The sequence below is a fragment of the Poecilia reticulata genome, linkage group LG18 (assembly GCF_000633615.1).
Source record: "Poecilia reticulata strain Guanapo linkage group LG18, Guppy_female_1.0+MT, whole genome shotgun sequence".
NCBI lineage: Eukaryota > Metazoa > Chordata > Actinopteri > Cyprinodontiformes > Poeciliidae > Poecilia > Poecilia reticulata.
Window position 1 is genome coordinate 13164716 of NC_024348.1, and position 13889 is coordinate 13178604.

Sequence of the window (13889 nt, forward strand, 5' to 3'; positions counted from 1 at the left end):
TTTCATTCTGCAGAGCTTTAATGCACCAGGCGAGAAGCTTTTCCTGCCTTTTCTCCTTGATGGTAGTTGGATTGTTTCAGCTTGAATATCTCTGATGAAGCTTTGGTAGTAGATAGTTTGTTATATTTTTGCCTTAATATTCGCAGTTTTTGCTGCCTTTCTTTAGAATCCTTTACATTTATCTCGAACTCAGTCTCTTTCATTTGTTCTTCAAGTTTTAACATCTCCATGAAGTTTCTATTTGTCTTAATTCTTGTGTAACTTATCATTTGACCCCGTATAAAAGCCTTGAAGGCTTCCCATCTAATAGATGCTGTAGTCTCAGGTTTATTAATGCAAAGTTGTACCAGAAGAAGTTATAAACTAACAGGCGGTCATAACATTCATGAAGACTCCGTCATGTTCAAATAAAGTTTTACCAGTTCGACCTGCTGAAACCTGCAGCAACATTCATCCATTGATTGGACAAGTTGCCAGTCAAACACCAATATTAGGATCAGAAATCAATATCAACCCAAACTTTCATGTTGGTGCATTCAAAATTAAATGGCTTCAAAAACCTACAAGTTATTTTTTTATCTGCATTCCTGGAGGTTGATGAAATAAAAGTTAGAGAATTATTCCCCCCAGAGTCGGACACCCACAGACATTTCTCCCCGTCTGTTTTGATCAAAGGTCACGAACAGATTCATATGATGCAAACACACAGCGAGATCAGCTTTAAGGTGATTAGGCGCCCAGATTTGGACCAGCCGGGTCACAAGGCCACACACAGGCCACACACACTCCTAAGTGTTTCGCAGCACATCTAATCAGCTTTTCCTTCACACCCTCCCACAGACCCGGACGTGACCCCATCACACATGCTTCAACGCGGACTCGAACGCGGCGTGAGGCCTCTTAAGTAGATCAGACGCTATGGATCTAAACGCTGGGTGGTATGACCCCGCTCAGATAAAGGCTGGCGGTGTGAAACAGGCGAGTTATGAGGGAACGAGCCAGATAAGAGCTACAAGAATACGTTATTTTAATTTTTTTGAGGCTAATCCACACTCACCTGACACCTTATTAGGTACAGCATTTCAATTACTAGCTCACAAATTACAACCCGACCAATCGCATGGTGCATTTTAGTCAGTTTTATTTCTTTAGAACATTTCAGCAACAAGGCACTTCAGAGAGATTTACATCATAAAATAAAAAGTAATAAAAACGACACACAGTTGACTATTGAGAAACCAGAAACAAACATTACATTTTATTTCTTCAGTACATTTCAGCAACAGAGTTCAAAAGCAGAATGTTTTTCATCTTCATTTAAAGAAACTCAGTGTTTCAGCTGTTTTTTAGTTTTTTAAAGTTTGTTCCAGATTTGTGGTTCATAATTTTGTTACTTGATAAAATTACAATTTTGCTCAGGGAGAATCTGAGCAAAATTGATTCTCCCTGTATGCCTGTTGGTTTATGCCAACAGGCATAAACCCAATATCTGCCTGTTGGGTTTTTAGCCTTGGTTTAGAAAGCTCAGTGTTTCAGCTGTTTTGCAGTTTTCTGGTGCACAGAAGCTGAATGCTGCTTCTCCATGTTTGGATAGGAGGAATTGGAGCTTTACACCATAAAACGTAATACAGTAACTAATTACAAAACAAGCAAACACTTTTCTTTGCAGTTACCCAGAATGCCTTGTACTGTAGTCCACTTCCTGTTTTTGGAGCGCTTGTTGTTCACATATACTTTCGAACCGCACCAGAGTTCAGTTCAACCAGACCAAGGCCGAGGTTTTCAGACTGTCGAGAGTTTGCATTTCTTTGTGCGGATTAGAGTTTGATTGAGCATTCACACCTCCGCTAATGAACCGAACTTTCTATACAAAGAGTTCAGTTAAAGTGGATTAAACATGGCTGGTGTGAATCCACTCTGACATTCTTTGAATCCCTTCTGCATTTCCTACAAAACAAAGCTGCTTTATGCCGGGTGTTTTTCCCTGGCGTCAGTTTATACCCACCTGGTTTACGGACGTGACAATATGTTAAAACGCACAAATTAGTGATTTATTTTCCAAATATTTCTATTCCTACCTCACCAAAATGACTAACTAATAAAACACATTAGATACGCTACAATCGGTTTGGAGGAAAGAGGTTCTTGGGGCCAGTTAGTTTTTAGTGTTTGCATGTCTGTGGACGTCCTGCTGGAAGCGGCTCTGTGCTGAGATGAACCTCAGCAGGATCAGGTGTCTTCATCAGCTTTGGACGCTGTAAACACACGCGTCTTCGCCGCCTCAGTGTCTCTGCAGACGTTATCCAGGAGCTAATGGCTTCACTCAGAGTTGGACTCCGCAGGATAGCGCTCATAATTTAGCCAGGCTCAAATTATCGGGATGGAATGAGGATGACGGGAAAAGGCCTCAGGGGGCAAAAGTGATCATGTAAGAATTAGGAGGGAATTTTGGACTCGCAAGCCTCCAAGTTTCAGGATCCAAAAGCTACTTGAACTGTTTTCTGTTGTGAGCTGGTTGCTGTTTTTATTTTTTGTGGCGATGCTCCATCACGTCAGAGTGACTGAGGCGATTTAGGTTAACCTCTGCGGGCCTTGAGTGATGCTTTTACTGCTCTAACTTCTCATTTTCCCAATGAAGCAATGGGATTTGGATGTTTCTCAGTGCAGGTAATGTCTGTATGTGTTTCTGACTGTAGGGAATGCCTGTAGAGCACGCCACCTTACCGGTGAGTATCGGCGTGAGGCATCTTCCGTACTGACCTGCTTAACCCTGCAGTTCAACAGCAAGCATGTGAGAGAAGAACGCAGCGACGCACGTTTGAATTTGATGTGGTTTAATGTTTCTCTCTGCTGCAGAAAGAAAAGAATAACTGCTCGCCTGCTCATGTTGTGTGTTTAAGTCGGGTTAATTAACCGGATTTATGCTTAATTAACGCATTTGCTTCAATTCCATGTACACATGTATCAATATTTTAGAAATAACTGAAAAGTTAATTGAATTCAGACTTAATAACAGACTTCTAACACTCACAGTGATCATATCTGAGGGTTTATTACTGATTTTCACCAACTGCCTAAAAATAAAAAACGGCGCTGTAGAGTGAAAACTGGATATAAAACAGGAAATATTTCAGATATTCAAAACAAAAACTAGTCAACAATTATCTATCGAATAATTATATGACATGAAATGTGTTTATCGTAATAGGTTTTCAGCCATCCTGATCATAACATTTTTTATATTTTACTTTGGGTTTTATTTGGCTTTAAGACGTAAACATCAAAATAATCTCTTAAAATTTAGCATACTTTGGAGTTACTGACTTTTTGTAGTAATTTCCACCTTTTCAGTTGAGTTACTGAAAAGTCAGCATTTTAGTAATTTAATTCTAATTTCTGGATTAAATCAAGTCAGAAAAACCGAAATGAAACGATTCATGTGAAAACATTCCCACCCCTTGGCATTGGTCACGTTCTGTCTGTGTGTCTAGAACAAATATTTTACTGGATATTGGGTGGCATTAATGCAAAAATCATCTGCAGCTCTGCAACATTTAATCCTTTTACTGTCATACTCATCAGTCAGTCGGTATTGGAGTCATAAAACACGTTGAGCTGTTAGTTTTCATCCAGATTTGGACCGAGATCGGGCCTGAACCTCCAGTATCACGTCGTCTGTCGACGTCTGGCTGTCCTGCCTGGCCTTGAGTTACGTACCATGTCGAATCCCATCGTGGATCAGGGGAGCTGGTCCGCTGCCCCGACCTGTTTCTGTTATTAAAAAGGCTGGAATGCAGGTCTGCTTCTCTCAGATGGGAAATTCACTTAGAGCTGAGTGACATTGGATTATATTGTACTAAATTACACACGAGGTTCAGGTTGTTCTTTCTGATTTATCACTGGGATCTTTTTTCTTCAAGGTTATTGATTTAATCTGGTGCAAATCAAACGTACAGAAAAGATTAAAGGAGAGTAAAGTCTACTTTTATATATTACATTAAAGTGAAACATCATTGTTTTTAGTCTTTCAGATTAAAGCAGATCGTTTCATCAGACTACATATTTTTTCTGGCCTGATTTCTACTTGTTCTTGTAAATCCTTTTACATTGTTGCATAAAATTATCGATTAATGAGTTGATCTAAAATTGACTACAGACGATTAGCCGTCCATTTTCTTTAAGATGTGTTGAGAGGACTGTCTGTCCATAACATGAAACATTTTTCATATTCTGAATTTTTTTTAAAAGAAGCATGTGTTCATATGTTAACAATTTTTGTGTCAATTGTATTAAATGCAGACAAAATTAAACTTACAAAGTTAAAAATAGGAGCCTCTTAGGTTGCTGAATACAAAATAAAAGATGAAAAGAATAAAATGTGAAACAATACTACATGAACAGAGATGTTTTTGTATTAATTATAAGTGTATTAATTGTTTACCTGCCTAGTAAAACCTGAAGTATTTTCAGTGTTAATTTGCTTTCTGCATTTAGTTTGGTTTAGGTTTTCAAAGGCGGTTCTGTAGAGTTTGGCGTTAAGGAAAGAAAATACTCCCATCAAAGTGAAACTGCACACAGAGCTTTGAGTGTTTCCTGCTTATCTCTGCCTTAATGGGGGGAAATTTTTAGAAAACTAAAAGAGTACAACTTATTTTTTGCTGGTTTTACTGAAATATGTTGGAAACTGTAACAGCTGCCCAGTAAAAGTACTGCTGAATGCGACACATTTAGCAGCAACAACCAAAATAGCCAATGATAAAGGGATAAAAACATCTCTTTCTTTTTTTGTTAAATCAAAGACATTAAAGCATATAACTAAACAAAAGCCCCATTAGGTTGAATTCAAATCAAGCTTGTTTGTACGTATGTAGTTTCATCAGGCACCCCGTCTTTAGGGGAATTTATAATTTTTACAGTTTTCCTTTTTAACTGCATGATATTTATATTTATTTTGATACCCTACACATAGAATAATGTGAAACATTTTGACCAAAAAAAACCAACCAAAATAGCCAAGAATGTTTACAGAAGAGTGTAAGTTTTATATTAAGCATGAAAAACTCAGACATCAGCGCATAAAACAGCCACCCAAAGTTAATGCAGTGACAGTAAATCATGCAAAACAAACTTGAGTTCATAAAGTGAAAATTTATGATGTTTTGAGGAGAAAGTTGGAGGAAATACTGTCTGAGACCTGAAGCTTTAAGACTTAGGAAACCAGCACCCTATGGAAGAACTTATAAGCTCTCAGTCTTGGCTATACATAAACATGTTAATTAAAACACAAAAATTCTGGCAGCATTTCAAATCAATTGATTTATGATATTTGAGATTTATCAGTCATTAACATCATGTCATCATTTATACTCAATCGCATCCATGCAGAACGAGTAAATATCGGCCTTCTTTCACTCTTCATTACATGAGATAAAAATGTGACAAAGACTCGAGTCTCAGGCCACGAGTCAAGACTTTTGGGCGCAATCAAAAGTCAAGTATGAAGGCGAATATTTTTGTGACTAATTTAATTTTGAGACTCCAATTTGAGCTCCAGTCTCCATCTTGAGTTGCTTTATAAAGAGAAAAACTGTAAGTCAGTTTGTTCACTCTTAATGGAGTATTTGTTCTATATTCAGCTTTTTTCTGCTGTAGGACTATTTATATGCCAAGTCTTTGATTTTAAAGTCTACCTAGACTTTGTGAAGTAGTGAAACGGCTATTTTTAATAGAAGTGGTCAAACCGTGACTCAGGTTTAGTGACCAGCAGTAACCTGAGATCCTTCACCAGTGAAATGTTGCTTTTCTTCACTATGTTCAGGAACAATTGTCAGTTTTTATATGTTATTCAGCATTGTTAGAATAAACCTCGGTTTGGTTGAAGTGAATGCTAAGTGGGCAGGAGGAATTCTGGCTAAATGCCACCAGAACAAAACTCCCTAATCTAGCTCTAGCGGTAAAAACGGCTCGTTATCTTTTACCAAAGACAAACCGTTAACATCTGACACCTCTCCATTTTTACAATTTGTGAAGCAGGAAGTTGTGCTCAGTCTCTTCTTTGAAAGTTTTTGTGCCGTTTCCTTCGGTGGTAATCGTTGCTGTGCCACCGCAGGCAATCGGGGGAACAGCACCAACTGAAAACGGAACAAATGTTGCAGTTTTGGTCCCGAATCGAACCGGGTCTGCTGGACTACCAGGTGTGAAAACACTCTTATCATGCCTGGTTTCCAGTGATGGCCTCATACCGCTTTTCTTTTCTCTCTTCTTCATTTATTTCTTTTCTCTTCCCTCCTTTCTTATTTCTCTTTCTTCCTTCTCTAACCTTATTTCCCACTCTCCTCTCGTCCTCTCCTCTCTAATAGTTGCCAGTCGTTGGTTCTGAGGCGACGCCGTTTGTGTCAGACAGACGTGTTTCTGTGTTCTTGTGTTTCTGCGCCTCGGCCCGTCCAGGTCCAGGTCCAGGCCGTGTAAACAGAATTAGCTCATTTCACGCTCCATCTCCCCCTGTGATAACTGACCTCTGGGACCGAGCAGAGTGTGTGTGGAGTGTGTGTGTTGGGAGTTCAGAGGCCGCCGTCGAATTGGAGGATATCCGGCCGGTCGTACGTCTGTGTATCCCAAGCATATGTGTGGCGCACGTGTTCGCCGTGTGTTGGGTCTGAGGTGGAAGCTGGACTCCACCGGGTCCAGACACTTTGCCGAGGTGGATCTCAGTTCACGAACAACACAATCTTGAGTTATACAAGACAAAATGGATTTAAAGAATCTGCAAGCTGGAAAACTGTGCAGTTATTAAAAATGGTACATTCAGATCCTTAGAAATGTGCAGCTGAGTAGAGCTATTTAAAGAGGCATCATTTTGGGCATTGACTTTTTCGTTATGTTATTTTCTCATCAAAACCAGATTTTTTTGCTTAAAAGCAATTTTCTTACTTTCCTTTTATTAAAGGATCAGAGATTTTTATTTGTCCAAAAACAAACCTCACATTCACAAACTCAAGAAGAGCCAAAGTCCCTCAGTTACAAAGGATTTTTAGCAAATGAACGCTAAAACATTTGTCTGCTGATGATCCATCCTGATCCAGTTCAGCTGAAAAAACGACAGAGTGACCCAGTGTCTCTACAGGTTGATTCACGGTTAAAACGGCTGATGTGTCCGTCTGATTGGCTGTGTCCAGCATGATTAATGAAGGTAATCAAACACGGGCTGTGAATGAGAGGCCTGACGTTTGTTTCTTATTAATCACCTGGAAGCATGCTGTTGCTCTGTGTCCGTTTGTGTAATCCAGACACATCAAAGTCTCGTCAGGACTCATTTGTGTAATGAGCCTGTTCTGTACAAACACGCACTTCCCCTCTCTGCAAGTCGTGATGGCGGGAAGGTTAATTTTTTGCTCACGACGCAGCATCTCGTCAAATCTGTGTTAATGGATTAAAGGAAGAGGAAATGAAGTCCAATGAAAATCGTCTTTTAATGATTAAGAGAAAACAAAACACGTTTCATCGCAGATTTCCTCCGCTTGACTATTGACTTTCGCTGGCGGTTCTCGGCCCAGCCTCTGTCCGTTCGTCCATCTTTGATCCGCTGGCTTCATCGGGCTGGAATGCAGACGTGGAGGTCGGGACGGCGGCCACAGCTAATCGCAGAGATTACACACGCGTCTGTCCGCTCAGACACCAACACATGTTTTGGTTTTTTTGAATTAATGCGTTGTCATGTACTTCCTCATCCGCTGCTGTAGTTCTTGTTATGCTACTTTATCATCCTGACTGCACCTGAGCCCACGGTTCGTTAGGGGACACTGGTGGAGTCGCTGGTCTCTTTACATTTAGAAAAGCCATTCGTTTGTTTTAATAACTATCATTTTTGATTGTTTATGTGCATTAACATTCAGTTCTAGGTGAGATTTGTCCATTTCAGACAGAAAACCACCAACTTTCCAACCGCAGGTTTGTGTTTGCAGCCGAGGGACGAACAAAGGATCAGTTGAACAGCCGGTAACGTTCCTCCTCCCTTTGCCTCTCTGTGTGTTTCAGGGGAAAGTCGCCCAGACGGCCTGCATGTCGGCCTGCAAGCACATCTCCACCTCCCTGATGCAGCTGCTGCTCGACCCAGAGGTCCGGCAGATCTCCATCGGGGCTCTGCACCAGCTCAACGTCGACCTGAAGGAGTGCGAGAGTGAGTCCACCTTTTTTATACAGCTTTGTTGTTGCTGGATATTTAATGTTGTTGCTGTAAACCAACAATACCAAAACAATGTTTTTATTATTCTTGCGTCATTTGAGTAGATAAAAATAAATTTTACCATTTAAGACCAACTGCACCACTTGGATAAAATAAATACACAATTACTAAAGCATGAATGTAAGTTTCATGCTTTAGGCATGAATCTTTTCATCAGGCATGAATGTAAGTTTGAATCAGAGTCGACACAACGTCCAATTAAAGCTGTCGCCTTGGTTTTCTTAAACCAGGGGTTCTTAAAGTAGGGGTCGGGGCCCCCAGGGGTCACAACAAACCAAGCTGGGGGTGACAAAATAGTGATGTGAAACCTGAGCTGTATGTAGGGTCAAAATTAAATAAATATGAAAACATATTTATTTAATATGTCTCATTAAATAGTGTAATATACTTCTAATGCATTTTAATTAAATAAATCAATAAAAAATTCCTGTAATTATTATTACATGTATCTAATACATGCATATTAAACTTATTGATTTTAATTATTTCAACATTTATTTAATCAAACATATTTAATGAATTACTTCTTTAACAAATTGATTTTTTTTTTCTGTTTACTGAATTTATTAAGATTTTATTTAAACATAAATATTTTTCCTATAAATATTTGTTGTATTTTTAGTCATAGTTTCACAACATTTCTTTTTGTAATTTGGAAAATAGACCAAACCAACATTAAAATGAATCTTAATCTGTTGAAATTTTATTTTTAATTTGAAATGTTGATGTTTTCAGATGTGTTGTGCATGTATTTTATCTCCCCTTTGCCACCATTTCCCTTTTCTTTCCTCTTCTTTCTTCACAAACTACACCAGCTAATTATCCACATCTATTCCTGAAGTTAAAAGTAATATTATGAATTATTGTCTGTTTGAGTTTGGGAGCCTAGGGGGCGCTGTGGAACAGCCAAATACATGTTTAGAGGAGCGCATCGTCTTCCTCCTCCTCCCGTCTCTGATTTGTGAGACTTTCTGGACGCAGACGGGTTTTTTGCAGATAAAGGATTTGGAGAGTTGAAAGAGCGCGAGGCGTCGTTGGCTCGGTTTGTACATGATCAAGGTTCTTAGAGTCACAGAGCGGGTCACACTGCGCGTTTGTGACCTGATGTGAAGTGACATGCGTGCAGAGCTGCAGATTTGGTTTTCTGAAGCAAACTGGAGGAAGTTGGGCTGGTGGTACAGTAGAGGGTCAAAATGAGAAGCAAAAAATTCAAAAAAGAAAGAGCTAAAAAGTGAAAAGATGGAGCGAAATGTTAAGATATTACCTGTTGTTTAAAAAAGAAAAAGGAGAAAATTAAAGACCTGAAAGCTTTAAGGGTTTAAAAGAATGTCTGGTGTAGATTTGGTTGAAAGAGTTTTGGACAAAAGGGGAAAAAATGGGATTAAATGAGGGAGGTGTGACTTTAATGAAGCGAAAAGAAAGAGAGGCTGGAAAAAAGCTAAGTAGATGACTGAGAATGGAAATTAAATGTACGTCCACAAAGGGAAGGAAATGAGAAGTTCAAAAAAGGGATTAAAGATTAAATTAATGAGAGAATCTCCGGCTTGTGACGGGTGGGAAGAAATGGAGGCATGGCTGGAAGAAGATGATCAGGGAAAAATAAAATAAATTTAACTGAATTTAAGAGAAAATATGACAAAAAGGGGAAAAAATACAGGAAAAAATGTGGAAAGCTGTTCTGTTTAACACCTATAAAAGTATTCGACCCTACCAAAAACAATAAAACAAAAATAAAAACTACACAACAGAAACCATACATACACTGGATAATGAAGTCTCTGTAAACAACATTGTCTTTCAAAGAAAATTAATTATGAGAATAATCAAGATATTAATAATAATAAATCAGTTAATCGCATAAATCAAGTTCCATAATTTCCATTTTCATTATGTCATTGGTCTCAATTTGCCCCTTTTTTGAAGGACAATTTTGTTTACAGAGACTTCTGCATCCATTTTATTTGCTGTTTCTGTTTTGTTTATTTATTTTAGATATTCAAATTGTCTTCCAGTGTTAAATGTTCTAATGATCTTTGAGAACGTATTATTAGGGCTGGACAATAAACCAATAACATATATGGCAATAGAAATGTAATTAAAATCGATACAAAGAATGTTCAGAATTCAATATGTGGAATATTCACTGAACTCGGACCTGGAACCGCACAGCATTCTGGGAGTTGTAGGCTGAAGGAAGGCTGTAGCTGCTCAACCTCTCATGGCTTCTAGCTAAACAAGGCTGGTGGTATCAACTAACTCTCTCACCCTTTGGTTGCCGAGCAACTCTCACATTCTGTGGTTGCCTAGCAACGACCTGTTAAGTATCTGGCGCATTAGCAGTTTAAAGTTCCGGCACTTTCCCTCATTACTGCTTTAAAAAACAACAAATAAACGGAGTGGTGTGATAACTGGATCAAACAGGAAAGGTCAAACCACCAGTTTGGACGTATTTCAGATAAATAAAACAGAACTAATCAATAATTATCGATATCGACTGATATGAAATGCTTATGTCCTGAGACATTTTTCAGCCATATCGGTCATAACATGGCGGTAACATTAATCTGTTAAAAAAACACATTAATTTTAATCATCAAAATAAACACTTGAATTAGATTTTGTATCATGTAAATATCGTGATACATTTTTCAGCCATATTGTCCAGCCCTACTGTACGGCGTTACCGTGGCGCCGGCGGCCATTGCAGACCCAAACGTTCCCCAGCTGATCGCAGACATGCTAACAAACTGCTGCGTAAACAGAGCAAACACACTCAGGTGAAATCTGCCAATGTTATTACCCCCGTTTTGTTTACATCCACACACTTTCTCACACACTCGTTCTGTCTTTCAGCCAGCGACATGACTCTAGCATCCCCCACCCCCACCCGTTTCCCCCTCTGCTCCCCCCCACGCTGTCATTCGTCTGCCAATCTGTCCCGATGCATAGCGAATCCGACCAGGTCTTTTATTATTCCCGTTTTTTCACCCTGTTTTTTTTTTTTTCCTCTTCCTCCTCCTCCTCCTCTTCCCTCTCTCCGGGGGTGGACTGGTGGGGGGGTGGGTTTGTATTTTCCCACAGGTTTTGCCAGAGCCAGCCCGGTCGCAGGCTTCCAGGGTGACACGTTGCTTCTGGCCTTCAGTGACTTGAGACAAGTAGGTCTTTGTCTCCTTCGTGGTCCTCACTTCTTTGTTTCTTCTTCTTCTTCTTCTTTTTCTTCTCCTTCTTCTTCTTGTCCTCACTGTCTTTCTTCTGCCTCCTCCTCCTCATTGTTCCCTCCCTCTCTCCCAGCCTTCATCTTCTTCCTTCATCATGTTGTCTTCATGTTTCATTCATCTCTTAATGCATAAATCTGTTTTAATATTTCCTGATTATATAATTCTGAGTTGTTCCTTTCTACCTTTTTCCTGATATAATTTGTTTTACTGTAAAAATGGCTGTTTAATAAGAAACGGCTAAAAAGGTTAAAAAAGTACACACAATTTTTAGAGGTACAACAGCTGATTATTCAGTTTATTACTCGAACAATTAATCGTGATTGAAATAATCGTCAACTAATTTAGTAGTTGATTATCTGTTTGATTTGCAGACTCTTCAACTGGAATAGTTTTAGCTTCACCTGCTTCAAATGATGTCTAAAAAAATCCTTAATTAGAAAATTTTTCTACCCAAATATTAATTGAAAAAATAACCAACATATCGCCCCTACACTGTGTTGAAAAGTCAAGCAGAAAGCGCCGGTTTTTTTTTAGCTGTAGATGCATCCTTTCCTAAAAATTATCAGGCTGTAAAAAGCAGCTGCTTTTTAGGAGTAAAATGTTTATTTTGCTTTTTTTTTTTTTTTTAAAGGAAGGCAGAACTGAGCAGATTTAAATTTCATTATCTAAGAAAAAATACAGTTGATTTATGATGTAACAAGTAAGAGTTTAATCTTTAGGATGGTTTTGGTAGTTTTTTTTCTCTTAAATTAAATCAAATTAAATGTATTTGATTAGGTTAGTGCACATTAATCAACATTACTACAATTCATGTCAGTGTAAATAACACAAAAGCTAAATTTCACCCTTTGCCCTAAGACAAATAAGCACAAAAACATAAAAGTCAGCACACATAGTTCAATTAAAAGAAGCAAAACAAAACATTTACACAAAAAAATACTTACTAGACGACAGAAACAGTTTAAAAACAAAACAAAAAATAGATTAATGTTCGAGAAACAATTTAGTTTCTCCCCTGGTATTTTTCTGTAAGATTAAGGTTTGTTTTATGATATGAAACATGTCAGGAAGTCGAGTTTGTTTTGCACATTTCAGCAACAAGGCAGCTAAAAATCAGTTACATCATAAACATCAAACAGTCACCAGTTGTAAAAGAGCAACAAACTTTAATTTTCGTTGGTCGATTTCTGCTTTCAGATGACTTTATTTTATTATCTTTGCCTAAAGATATCCCAGTCTAATATTCCAGTTTCAGCTCCATCAAACTGGAATCACCTACAGAAACACTTAAAGTTGAAGAAAATTATTAATATCAAGTGGTATGTTTGCTTTTTGTTTCTCTTCCTATATTATACATATTGTATTTTAATTGGGTTTTGATTTGTAATCGTTGGTGTGTCTTACTCAGATCGATTTTTAATCTGAAAGTTTGTATATTTACATTAATTTTGTCAAATGCCATTAAAATCAAAATAATCACGCAAATAGTTAATCAGGCATATTAATTTTTTCAGTTATTATTAATCAACAGCAACTCTAATCAGGTGTGTTTTTGTCTAAATTTAAATACACTCAGTGTTTCGGCTGTTTTTTAGTTTTCTGGCGGTTTATTCCAGATTTGTAGAGCATAGAACTTGAATGCTGCTTCTGCATGTTTAATGTATTTTGGTGCCAAACCATTCAGTTGTTGATAAAGTAAGAGAAGGATGTTAAAGTTTATTTTGGGAGCCAGTGTAAGGACTGTAGAACCGGGGAGATGTTTGCCTTCTTCCTGGTTTTAGACAAAGACACAAAGATGAAAATCTGTCCTCTGAAATGTGGTGAAGACATTTCATGACACTGTGAACTTTAACTCCGGTGAATCAGATGACTTCCTGTGCTCTGCCTCCGTTGTTCCCAGTCTTTCTTTGGGGTCTTGACGGCCTTAAGGCCAGATTTGCAGAAACTTCCCAATGCAGGAAGCGGCTCGGCTTGTGTCCCGCCGGTTTTGTTTGTTTCCTGGGAAAGAACTTGTCCGAAACCAGCCAGCGCCGGGCCAGAACTGGACAACCCTCCGCTGTCGGGCGGAGGTTTTTGTCTGCATCTCATTTTCATGTTAAATTTCAATTTTGTGAAGGAAGTGCATACGTGCATGAAGAGTTTTTTTTTTTTTTTGCGCCGTCGCGCTGAATGTGTGAACCGGGGCGGAGAGTCCCGACTCGGAGCTTCCGAAATGTTTACTCCGTTTTTAAAAACCGGGAGCTGTCAGTGTGTGTGTGTGTGTGTGTCCAGCTTTGATGTGTGTGTTTGTTGTTGCCGAGTGTGTGAAAGTCGGAGGAGAGTGTCTGTTTTTTTTTTTTGTGACAGCGGATGACGGATGGGCCGGCAGGACGGAGCAGGGGACGATGAATGAGGTGACAGACAGAGACGGATAGCCCTTTATCCCTCCG

At 38.7% G+C, this 13889-nt stretch overlaps 1 protein-coding gene across 2 annotated transcripts in view; it reads left to right on the forward strand.

Annotated features, from left to right (window-relative positions):
- Window positions 1–13889, forward strand: part of exoc6b (exocyst complex component 6B) — an 89927-nt gene that overhangs the window by 46946 nt on the left and 29092 nt on the right. The window contains exons 19-21 of one of the 2 annotated variants that reach the window (XM_008435626.2): window positions 2697–2726; window positions 8035–8176; window positions 11324–11397. In XM_008435626.2, coding sequence (XP_008433848.1) covers window positions 2697–2726; window positions 8035–8176; window positions 11324–11397 — 246 coding nt within the window. The remainder of the gene's footprint in view (window positions 1–2696; window positions 2727–8034; window positions 8177–11323; window positions 11398–13889) is intronic. The other variant, XM_008435627.2, reaches the window with a different exon arrangement.